Here is an 11,781-nt window from a genome sequence, read left to right as displayed (position 1 = left end):
TTGGACGTGGTAGCTGAGGCCGGTAGTGCCAACTACTTGGGAGGCTGAGGTGGGAGGATCACGTGAGCCCAGGAGGCAGAGGTTGCAGTGAGCTGAGATTGAACCACTGCCCTCCAGCCTGGGAGACAGAGTAACATGCTATCTCACGAAAAAAAAGTGAGAGGTATGGGGTGGGCTCACACCTGTAATCTTAACACTTTGGAAGGGCAAGGAAGGAGGATCTTTTGAAGCCAGGAGTTTGAGACCAGCCTGGGCAACATAGCAAGACCCCATCTCTACAGAAAATGTAAACATTAGCTGGGCCTGGTGGTACATACCTGTGATCCCAGCTACTCAAAAGGCTGAGGCAGGAGGACCACTTGAACCTAGGAGGTCAAGGCTGCAGTGAGCCACGATTGCACCACTGCGCTCCAGCGTGGGTAACGGAGCAAGACCCTGTCTCAAAAATAAATACATAAATAAATAAAATTTTAAAGACCTGGAGACAATTCTCGAACTGGCTGAGCTTAGGCCCCATGTTTGCCCTTGGCTATACGAGCAGGGAAGACTGAGGAAGGATCTGCTCCGTCAACCTCTGTAGTGGGAGAGAGTGGGGGAGGCAGGCACTGTTATTCACCCTGTTAAATAAATGAGCTGAACCTTGAGCCCTATGTTGTTTACTTCTTCACGACAGGACTGCTAGCTCAAAAACCCCTAAGAGCTAAACTCAGTTTTTTACACATCCAGGTGCTTTTAATTAAATAGCCCAAATAAATGTATTTCTAGCCACTTAGAGGCTGCCTGCTTTATATACCCTGCCAGACCGCACCCCACATCTGCTGGCCACAGAGAGGACAAACCCTGGGGCTATAACAGAGCCCAAGCCAGGGCTGCCCTTGGCAGTTCTTTGATCCAGAGACACCCCTCCTCATCCAGACATGTAAACCGCCTCTGATACCCCTCTCCCCAGAAGCTCTCTTGTCTTCTCCTCTTTCTGGATGGTGGCCCCGCATCACTGTCCTTGGAAGGACTCCCGCTATGGGGGACTTCCCCCTCACAGGTAACCCTGTCTCAGAGCCGCCCCAGTAAAGCTCATTGCATGCTACTGCCATCTCGTGGTCATTTTCCTCTAGGTCAACCCCAAACCCTAGGACTGTTAATGACCTCAACTTCTCTCCCCAGGATTCGACACACAGTAGCAAGGAATAATTCCCTATTAGAAAATCTGGGCTGGGCATGGTGGCTTACGCCTGTAATCCCAGCACTTTGGGAGGCCAAGGTGGGCGGATCACCTGAAGTCGGGAGTTTGAGATCAGCCTGACCAACACGGAGAAACCTCATCTCTACTAAAAAAAAATACAAAATTACCAGGTATGGTGGGGCATGCTTGTAATCCCAGCAACTTGGGAGAGGAAAACTCTGTCAAAAAAAAAAAAAAAAAAAGAAAGAAAGAAGAAAGAAAGAAAAAGAAAAGAAAAATCTGGACTAGGTGGGGTGGCTCACATCTGTAATCCCAGCTCTTTGGGAGGTCAAGGTGGGCGGATCACCTGAGCTTGGGAGTTCAAGACCAGCGTGACCAATATGGAGAAACCCTGTCTCTACTAAAAAAAAATACAAAAATGAGCCAGCCGTGCTGGGGCATGCCTGTAATCCCAGCTACTTGGGAGGCTGAGGCAGGAGAATTGCTTGAACCTCGGAGACAGAGATGGCAGTGAGCTGAGATCATGCCACTGCACACAGAGCGAGACTCTGTCTCAAAAATAAAAAAAAGAAAGAAAGAAAAAGAAAATCTGATGCTATTAGGGAGAAGAATAGAGGGTAGGCAGCGAGGAACCTGGTTGTGGTGGCATGCAGGTAATGTCTAAGATAAACAAGACTCTCAGCACAAGACAAAGGCTGGGGCCCAAAGGCAGCTAGAATACTTTTGACAAGAGGTAAAAGCAGTGAATAAAGTAGATGCTACCAGGAAGGAGACACCACAAGTGCCTCATAATTCATCCCTTCTGCTTTAGAAATGTAATCCCGGCCGGGCGCGGTGGCTCAAGCCTGTAATCCCAGCACTTTGGGAGGCCGAGACGGGCAGATCACGAGGTCAGGAGATCGAGACCATCCTGGCTAACACGGTGAAACCTCGTCTCTACTAAAAAAATACAAAATACTAGCTGGGCAAGGTGGTGGGCGCCTGTAGTCCCAGCTACTCGGGAGGCTGAGGCAGGAGAATGGCGGGAACCCGGGAGGTGGAGCTTGCAGTGAGCTGAGATTCAGCCACTGCACTCCAGCCTGGGCGACAAAGCGAGATTCCGTCTCAAAAAAAAAAAAAAAAAAAAAAAAGAAAAAAAATTTACAAAGCAATGGCCTCCTATTGGAATTGAACTTCCTTAGTGTGAGTCTTCCTCCTTAGTCCAGGTCTAAGACACACTCTTCCTGAGAGCCACAGGTCAGGAAAACACAAATGCCCTCTTTACCTGTGCAGAGTCTTTGAGCCAAAGTCCAACGTGATCCAGCGCTGCTCCTGCCTCCCTGCTCCCGCTTCAAGCTGCAGATGCTGTTTGCTGCCCTCTAGGGACTCCTAGAAGGATATGCATCAGTCAGTGTTATTAATTGTAAACAAAAGACACACTTCTGCCTGAGTTAAATAGAAAATAAATTTATGAAAAATCGGTGGGCACAGAAAGCAGATGGGGGGTAGAGATGTTGGAGAGCTAGCTCAGAGGCTATACAGCCAAGACCAGTGCTCAAAATCACATTGCAGAAATGTCTGGGGGAAGGCACTGCTGTCTCCACCTCATCTGAGCACCAGCTGCCATGGTGTATATCCCTGACCTTGACCATTAGATACTGTGTTGCCACAACTCTGAGGCAAGATTGTAAAGGTGCACTGCTGTCCCTACCAGGTAAAAGCAAATGACTTCGGAATTCTCTGGTTATTGGGATAAAGAACAAAACATTTGGCCGGGCGCAGTGGCTCATGCCTGTAATCGCAGCACTTTGGGAGGCCAAGGCAGGCAGATCACCTGAGGTCAGGAGTTCGAGACCAGCCTGGCCAACGTGGTAAAACCCCATCTCTACTAAAAATACAAAAATTACCCAGGCATGGTGGCACATGCCTATAATCCCAGCTACTCAGGAGGCTGAGACAGGAGAATCGCTTGAACCTAGGAGGCAGAGGTTGCAGTGAGCCGAGATTGTGCCACTGTGCTCCAGCCTGGGTGACAGAGACGAACTCCATCTCAAATAAATAAATAAATAAATAAACTAAAAATTAAAATAAAATAAAATAAAATAAAAAAAGAAGAAAGCATTTTCCAGGAGCTATGTTGATTTTCCCCATAAAGAAACACCTAGAGGCCGGGCATGGTGGCTCACGCCTGTAATCCCAGCACTTTGGGAGGCCGAGGTGGGTGGGTCACGTGAGGTCAGGAGTTCAAGACCAGCCCGGCCAATGTGGCAAAACCCTGTCTTTACTAAAAATGCAAAAATTAGCTGGGTGCTGTGGTAGGCACCTGTAATCCCAGCTACTCGGGAGGCTGAGACAGGAGAATTGCTTGAACCCACCCCCAACCCTGCCACATACACATACTTCATTGTCTCCATTCTATAGAGTCAAATCCCAGCATGTCCAAGAGGGCCAATTATAAAGTCAACCTGGGGAAAGGCTTACACACACATGGGGCCCATACTCTTCCTTGTTTCTCATCTCAGGGGTCCTTTCTTGGTTAGAAGGGGCAGCCAGAGGCCAGGTGTAGTGGCTCAAGCCTGCAATCCCAGTACTTTGGGAGGCCAAGGCAGAGAGATCAATCTGAGGCCAGGAGTTTGAGACCAACCTGGTCAACATGGTGAAACCCTGTCTCTACTAAAAATACAAAAATTAGCCGGTTGTGGTGGTGGGTGCCTGTAATCCCAGCTACTTGGGAGGCTGAGGCAGGAGAATTGCTTGAACCTGGGAGGCAGAGGTTGCGATGAGCTGAGATCGTGCCATTGCACTGCAGCCTGGGCAACAAGAGCAAAACTCCATCTCAAAAAACAAAACAAAACAAAACAAAAAAACATCATCATGACTGAGACTCACTTTCAGAGAAGCTGATTCAATTGTCGTGGGAGTGGGAGAAAGGGAGGGACGAGGATATTGGTGTTTGGGTGTTTTCCAATTGCTACAGGTGATTCGAATTGCAGAAATCACTAGCTAAAGCGGTGGTTCTCAACCTTGCCTGCACATTGAAAACACCTGGGAAGCTTCAAAACTGATGAAGCTACAATCTAGAGATCCTGATTTCGTTATTTAACTGGTCTGAATAGGTATTAGAATTTTCCAAAGCTTGCCAGGTAATTGTAATATGCATCTAAGGTTGAGAACCATTAGGATAAGAGGACAAATGAGGAAATGAATGGAGAAATTAACGAATCTACAGTCTTACACTTCAGACTTCAAGCCACCCTTTGTGTGTGTGCACGCACACATGCGTATGTAGATTATGCATAATAATCACTGGGGAGACTGAGGCTCACAGAGCAGAGAGAAAAGAATTCATGCTTTTGGAGGAACTGCTCTGTACTAAGCACTGGTCTAGATGCTTTAAATATATTTTCTTTTTTTTTTTTTTTTTTTTTCTCGCTCTGTCACCCAGGCTGGAGTGCAGTGGCGCGATCTCAGCTGACTGCAAGCTCCACCTCCTGGGTTCATGCCATTCTCCTGCCTCAGCCTTCCGAGTAGCTGGGACTACTGGCGCACACCATCACACCCAGCTAATATTTTTGTATTTTTAGTAGAGACGGGGTTTCACCATGTTAGCCAGGATGGTCTCAATCTCCTGACCTCGTGATCCACCTGCCTTGGCCTCCCAAAGTGCTGGGATTACAGGTATGAGCCCCCACGCCTGGCTGCTTTAAATATATTTTGTATAATCCTCAAAACAACCCTAGGAAGATAAATATTGTTATCCTCATTTTACAGAAGTGAAATCAAGACTCCCAGAGGTTAAATGTCTCGCCTGCAGTCATATATTCAGTTATTAGCAGACATGGGACTAGACCCAGTTCTCCTGAAGCCATTGCCAACCCCCACCCCTACCCTGAGCCCTAAAATGACCGAGTCCATCTGCCCCAGAGCTACTTTGGCCTGAGCATTTATCCCCAGAACCCATCTGCATCTAATTGGAGCTTAGCTAATACGTCCAGAGCTGCAGGAACGAGAAAGGCCACACTAGGAAATGTTCCCAGAACCCAACCAGTGGAGGTCTTGTCTCAAAGAGCTTGTGAGGACCTAGCTCTAAGAGCAGAGGAATGTTGGCTGGGCAGGGTGGGGAGCGAAAATAATTCTGCCTGCTGGACGAAAGGAGCAATGCTAGGAGTCCAAAGGCCAGACTGAGGCTGGGGCAGGAGATGGGGGCAGCACAGAGCCGTAAGGCTCCCAGATGCCTTTTCTCAGGAAGGAAGGACGGACCTTCATTCTGAAATTCTAACCTTCTTACACTATGTTAACAGAAAGTGAAACTGAATTGTTTTATGACATAAATGTCATAAAATCATAAAAATGGTCATTTTGATTCCCATCTCCCAACCACTGGCAAAATGAGAAGGTGGCAACCCTAGGCTGCTCTATTTGGTTGGTTGGTTTTTTATTGGTCCAAGAAAAAAAAAAAGGAAACCAAAGGTTTCTCTGGGGAATGAGAGACAGAAACCAGCTAAGGGAAGAAACAGGAGGGAAAGACGTGAAGACAGCAGGTGTACACTTTTGTTTTAGATTGAAGGCGTGGTTCCAGGACTGGCAGTTAGGAAAGCATGTTCTAGACCCTACAGCTGGAGCCAGACTTTCTGGGAGGGGAGCCCAGCGATCTGACTTAACAAGCTGCCCAGGTGATCGTGACGCACACCAGCCTTAAAGAACCCCTGTACTTGCTTGTGAAGAGGCCGCGAGAAAGGGAAGCAGCTGGAGAGCCAGATGGGAAGATGGATGATTTGAAGGATGATTTTCATGGTTGTTGTTTTAATGTAGAAAATACATGAGCTTTTTCATTTTTACTTTTTTATTGAAAGACAATATTCATATAGAAAAGTACACGTCATCAATGCCCAACTTGATGCATTTTCACACTCAGGGCACTTGTGTCACCAACACTCATATTAAGAAGCAACATCTTGGCCGGGCATGGTGGCTCACACCTGTAATCCTAGTACTTTGGGAGGCCGAGGCGGGTGGATTACCCGAGGTCAAGAGTTCAAGACCAGCCTGGCCAACATGTCTCTACTAAAAATACAAAAAATTAGCCAGGCATGGTGGCGGGCGCCTGTAATCCCAGCCACTTGGGAGGCTGAGGCAGGAGAATTGCTTGAACCCAGTAGGTGGAAGTTGCAGTGAGCTGAGATTGCACCATTGCACTCTAGCCTGGGCAACAAGAATGAAAATTCTGTCAAGAAAGAAAGAAAAGAAAGGGAAGAAAAGAAAGAAAGGAAGGAAAAGAGAGGAAAGAAAGGAAGGAAAGAAAGGACATCTCCAGCATCCCAGAAGCCCCCTGGTCCCTGCTCCAGTCACTATCTGACTTCTAAGGGCAGACTGTTGTTGCCTGTTTGTGTACTTTGTGTAAATGAAAGCATGTAGCGCGTGCTGCCACCTGCCTGGCTGCTTTCCCTCGTCCGTATGTTTGTCAGACTTGTGTATACTATTGCATATGATTGCAGATTGCTCATTCTCACTGCTGCAGAGTGGTCCGTTGTGACTTACATCATTTATTCTAGCAACAATGGGCATTTGGGCACTTTCCAATCTGGGGCCGTTACAAACAGCACTGTTTTGCAACAGGTCCTTGATGGGAAGCCCAAAATGAACTTAGAAATGTTGGTTTCCAGGCTGTGGAGCTACCTTCTGGACAAAAGTCGCAAAACACGCACAGGGAGTTTTGAACCAAGTTGCTCCCCAAAGAAACCCAGACCCAGAGTAGCCACAGGGTGAGCCTTGACCCCAGCCAGAGAGTGGACACCCCTACGCCAGAACCTAGTCACGTGCTGACTCAAGCAGGTGGGAGCTCTGACCCAAGCCACCATGTAACTGTAGCTCTAATTCAAGTCCACAGTCCCTAAACTACAGTCCTGGGGGCATCCATGGGCTACATCCCCCAAGGGGAGGAGCCTAGCAGGTTCCTGGGTGTCAAGGTTGTGGCATTAGGGCTGAGCTCATCGTCGACCTCACTGAGCTGTGACCCCTTCCAGGCAGTCACCTGGGAGCCCTGTCGCGAGAGCTCCTCGGGCCTTGTGTCCTAATGGGGCAGGCTCAGATGCAGCCTCCTTGGCCCCGTGCCCTGCCCAGACCTGTTCTGGATTCCACCCCCACCCTTCCCCAAGGTCGCTGCCACCTCCCACCTGCCAGGCTTGGGCAGGGCCTCTGACACACAGCCGGGAAGGCTGGCAGGCAGGAGGGCTGGGGCGAGCACTGGGGGGCCATGGAGCTGGCAGCAGAGCCTGTGGTCTATCAGAAGCTGCTGCCCTGGGAGCCAAGCTTGGAGTTGGAGGAGGAAGAGGAGGAGGAGGAGACATCAGAGATGCTGGTTCCAAACCCCTGGAGGCACCAGGACTCTTCCAGGTAGGTAAGGGAGGGGTCTGAGCACCAGGCTCCCCAGGCTTGAGGTTGGCAAGTCCCTCTCTCTGAGCCCCTCAGGAGGACCAGGCAACCCCCGGCTGGGCTTAGCTCCAGGCACCGTCTGATCGGTTTGGGGGAAAACCTAGGCTGTAGCCCCAGACTTGGCCTGACCCAACCAAAAGTCTGTGCACCTGGAGGGACATCTGTAGCAAGCCGGCCTCTGTCCCATCTGCTGCTCTGTCAAAGGTCCCCAGCCCCCAAGCCCTGGTGCAGGAGGCACCTGCTGGGCAGGTTGGGGCCTGGCTATGCCTGGCTGGGCCTGCTCCCCAGCTCCTTCTTTCCTGCCTGCCACACCCCACTGGGCCTCCCTCCCGCCTGATTGGACTCTGCCCCTCCAATGTCCCCTCCAGAGGATCCCTCCCTGGCTAGCCTGTTTCCCCAAGTGCTTTCCCACCTCCATGTCTTTGCCCAAGCTGTGCCCGCTACCAAGAAGCCCTTTCTCCTCAGCAGACTTGCACTCCTCTTGTTAAATCAAACCTGTTGGGAAACATTCCCTGGGGTCTCTTGGGGTTCGTGGGCATCTCTCTGTCCCAGTCCTGGCTCAGGACACCCCCCCTCTACAGGAACAAGGCTGGTGGGCTGCCTGGAACCTGGGCCCGTGTAGTGGCAGCCCTGCTGCTGCTGGCTGTTGGCTGCTCCCTGGCTGTGAGGCAGCTCCAGAATCAGGGCAGCTCGACAGGAAGCTTGGGCTCTGTGGCCCCTCCACCCGGCGGACACTCCCACAGCTCTGGCGTATACCACCACGGTGCCATCATCAGCCCTGCAGGTCAGTGAGTGCTGGGGGCAGCTTGGGGGAGGGGAGGGTCAGGGGTCACCGGCCCAGCCCCCCTCTTTGCTGCATGACAGTGCCTTCCTTGCTGCAGCCACATGCTCCCACCTAGGCCGAGAGCTGCTTGTTGCCGGGGGCAACGTCGTGGATGCTGGAGTTGGAGCCGCATTGTGCCTGGTAGTGGTGCATCCTCATGCCACAGGCCTAGGTCAGTGACCCCTGACCCCAGACCACAACCCCAACCCACAGCCTGATCAGTGACCTGGAACTTAGGGAGTCAGTAGCCCTGACCTCAAGGCTGCTTAGTGAGCAGGACCTAGGGTTTGGGAGGCAGTCCCAACCCCAGGCTATGACCCTTGAGCCCAGGTCCTTGGAACCTTGACCTCAGGCCTGGTCAGTAACTTCTGATCCCAGGCTCAGTCAAGGGATCTTGACTGAAATAAGTCAGTGACTCTTGACCTGCGGCTGCTGAGTGACCCCTCTGTCTCCTGCAGGTGCCATGTTTTGGGGCCTCTTCCACAATAGCTCCTCGGGCAATTCCACGGCCCTGACATCGGGCCCAGCACAGACCCTGGCACCCGGCCTGGGGCTGCCCACGGCTCTGCCCACCCTGCACCTACTGCACGCACGCTTTGGCCGCCTGCCCTGGCCACGCCTGCTAGTGGGCCCCACCACGCTGGCTCAGGAGGGCTTCCTGGTGGACACACCCCTGGCAAGGGCTCTGGTGGCCCGGGGCACAGAAGGCCTCTGTCCACTATTTTGCCATGCTGATGGGACGCCCCTGGGCGCTGGGGCCCGAGCCACTAACCCACAACTGGCAGCTGTGCTTCGCAGGGCAGCCTTTGCTCCCACCTCAGACCTTGCTGGGGACGCTCTACTGAGTCTGCTGGCGGGAGACCTGGGGCTGGAGGTGCCCTCAGCTGGACCCAGGCCCGCTTTGGAACCAGCACAGCAGCTACCTGTGCCCCAGGGCATCCTGTTCACCACCCCTAGTCCCTCAGCTGGCCCGGAACTGCTGGCACTGTTGGAGGCAGCCCTGCACTCTGGGGTGCCCATCCCTGACCCCTGCCCACCATTCCTGCAGACTGCTGTGAGCCCTGGGAGCAGTGCCCTGGCCGCCGTGGACAGCAGCGGCTCTGTGCTCCTTCTCACCTCCTCGCTCAACTGCTCCTTTGGCTCTGCACACCTGTCCCCAAGCACTGGGGTTCTGCTCAGCAACCTGGTGGCCAAGTCTACTGCTAGTGCCTGGGCCTGCCCCCTCATCCTCCGTGGCAGCCTGGATGACACAGAGGCCGATGTGTTGGGGCTTGTGGCTTCAGGGACCCCTGATGTGGCCAGGGCCATGACTCACACCATACTCAGGCATCTGGCGGCAGGGCCCCCAACCCAGGCCCAGCACCAGCACCAGGGGCAGCAAGAACCAACACAGCATCCCAGCACTTGTGGCCAAGGGACCCTGCTCCAGGTGGCAGCCCACGCAGAGCACGCCCATGTCTCCAGTGTCCCCCATGACTGCTGCCCCTTCCAGGGGTTCTAACAGGATGGAAGTGGGTCTGGCAGAAGACAGAGTTATCTGAAGCACGGGGGCAGGAGCAAAGCAGATCCAGCAGCAGTCGAGTGTGCACCCGCAGGGTGTGGTGGCTCACACCTGTCATCTCAGCTCTTTGGGTAGACAAGGCAGGAAGACACCTTGAGGCCAGGAGTTTGAAACCAGCCTAAACAACAGAGCAAGAACTCTCGTCTCTACTAAAATTTTAAAAATTTGCCAGGGGCGGTGGCACATGCCTGTTGTCCCAGCTGCTTGGGAGGCTGAGGCCGGGAGCTTGCTTGAGCTCAGGAGTTCAAGGCTGCAGAAAGCTAGGGTCACCCCACTGCATTCCAGCCTGGACAACAGAGTGAGACCCTGTCTTTAATAATAATAATAATAATAGCCGGGTGCTGTGGCTCACGCCTGTAATCCTAGCACTTCAGGAGGCCAAGGCAGGTGGATCACCTGAGGCTAGGAGTTCGAGACCAGCCTGGGCAACATGGTGAATCCCCGTCTTTACTAGAAATACAAAAAATTAGCTGGGCGAGGTGGCGTGCACCTGTAATCCCAGCTACTCAGGAGGCTGAGGCAGCAGAATCACTTGAATCCGGGAGGTGGAGGTTGCGGTGAGCCGAGATCGCACCATTGCAACCCCACCTGGGCAACAAGAGCGAAACTCTGTCTAAAAAAAAGAGTGTGTATCTATTATGTGCTCACTGCTGGCTCACGCCCCAACCTCTGGCCTTTTCAGTTCCTAAACTTGAGTTCTGGCATCCAGAGCTAACACAATCATTCTTCAGATCACCCACACTGGATGGAATCTCTAGCTGTTTTATCAGCTAAGAACATCAGGGTAATAAGGAAAAAGCAATAGGGCCTGGGGGTAGCCCTGAGTTCAGATCCAGCTTTCAGGAGGACAGGGGAGAGTGCAGAGCCTCTGCCTAGGCTCTGGGCCCCACGGAGCAGGACAGGCAGAGCCCAGGGTACTGTTGGCATCTCTGTCCTTCCCTTCAGGACAGCCCTTACCTATCTTCCTCAACCAGACTGGGTACAAAATAAAGATCAAGTCTCCCGGAAACCAAGCGCCATTCCTGCTTCTTGGTTAATTTTCCATCAGCTTTTGAAGCAACTGGAGTCAGGGCTTCCCTGATGGGCAGCACAGGTGACCAACAACCAGAGAGGGGAGAGCCTGGGTTGACATCTTTCAGCTTCCCCCTGCTCCGCTCACCTCCTGCCTCCTGGGGCACCAGATGTGCAAGGTGAATGTTTTCATTTCACTTTCTAGAACAGACAGCAAAGCAGAGAAGCGGTTGAGAGGGTGAGAAGGTGCCCCAGGGGCTTGGGTACAAAGGGATTGGAGTTGAGCATGTGGAAATTCAAGGTGAAGGTTAGCCCTGACCTCCCCCCAGGGTTAGGTCCTCTCTGGACCACAGCCCTCTATACACAGCTTCTCAAACCAAGAAGCAACGGTGACCAGTAAGTAGCACTTCCCCTCCCCTGCCATTGTAAAAGGCTTCTCTGATTTAATAGACCGTTTGGTCCCACCACCTCCACCTCCCACTCCCAAGAAAATTCTTCTCCATAATGGCATCACAATGTACCCAGTTATTTAGGTCCCAAACCTGGCATCCCCCTCATTTCCTCTTCCCCGACATCCAAATCCATCACCCCCCCAACCTGCTCCACATTAGCCCAAATCTGACCTGTTCTCATTTTCCCTGGGTCCAGTTCACCAGTTTCTAAATGGTCTTCCCGTGCTTCCACCTGCGCAGACCTACAGTCCATCCCCCACACAGCAGCCAGCATCATCTTGTTAAAATGTAAATCAGATCCAAGCCTGACCCTGCATTAAACTCACCAGTGATTTCCCATCAC

At 52.2% G+C, this 11,781-nt stretch overlaps 1 protein-coding gene across 6 annotated transcripts; it reads left to right on the top strand.

Annotated features, from left to right (window-relative positions):
• The first annotated feature begins 7,208 nt into the window (after positions 1-7,208).
• Positions 7,209-10,988, top strand: GGT6 (gamma-glutamyltransferase 6). 6 transcript variants are annotated; one of them, XM_077970049.1, is made up of 4 exons: positions 7,209-7,552; positions 8,173-8,375; positions 8,456-8,586; positions 8,873-10,988. In XM_077970049.1, exon 4 carries the CDS (start codon positions 8,878-8,880, stop codon positions 9,913-9,915), a length of 1,038 nt encoding a protein of 345 aa, XP_077826175.1. In that variant the 5' UTR covers positions 7,209-7,552; positions 8,173-8,375; positions 8,456-8,586; positions 8,873-8,877; the 3' UTR covers positions 9,916-10,988. The 6 variants fall into 6 exon arrangements, with proteins under 6 accessions (XP_077826175.1, XP_077826176.1, XP_077826174.1 ...); XM_077970050.1 differs by having other exon boundaries at positions 7,263-7,552; positions 8,491-8,586; positions 9,463-10,988; XM_077970048.1 differs by having other exon boundaries at positions 7,263-7,552; positions 8,491-8,586.
• Positions 10,989-11,781: the final 793 nt, after the last annotated feature.

Source organism: Macaca mulatta, chromosome 16, assembly GCF_049350105.2.
Source record: "Macaca mulatta isolate MMU2019108-1 chromosome 16, T2T-MMU8v2.0, whole genome shotgun sequence".
Classification (NCBI taxonomy): domain Eukaryota; kingdom Metazoa; phylum Chordata; class Mammalia; order Primates; family Cercopithecidae; genus Macaca; species Macaca mulatta.
Note: the sequence above shows the minus strand (reverse complement) of the source record. Positions and strands in the feature narration are given on the sequence as shown.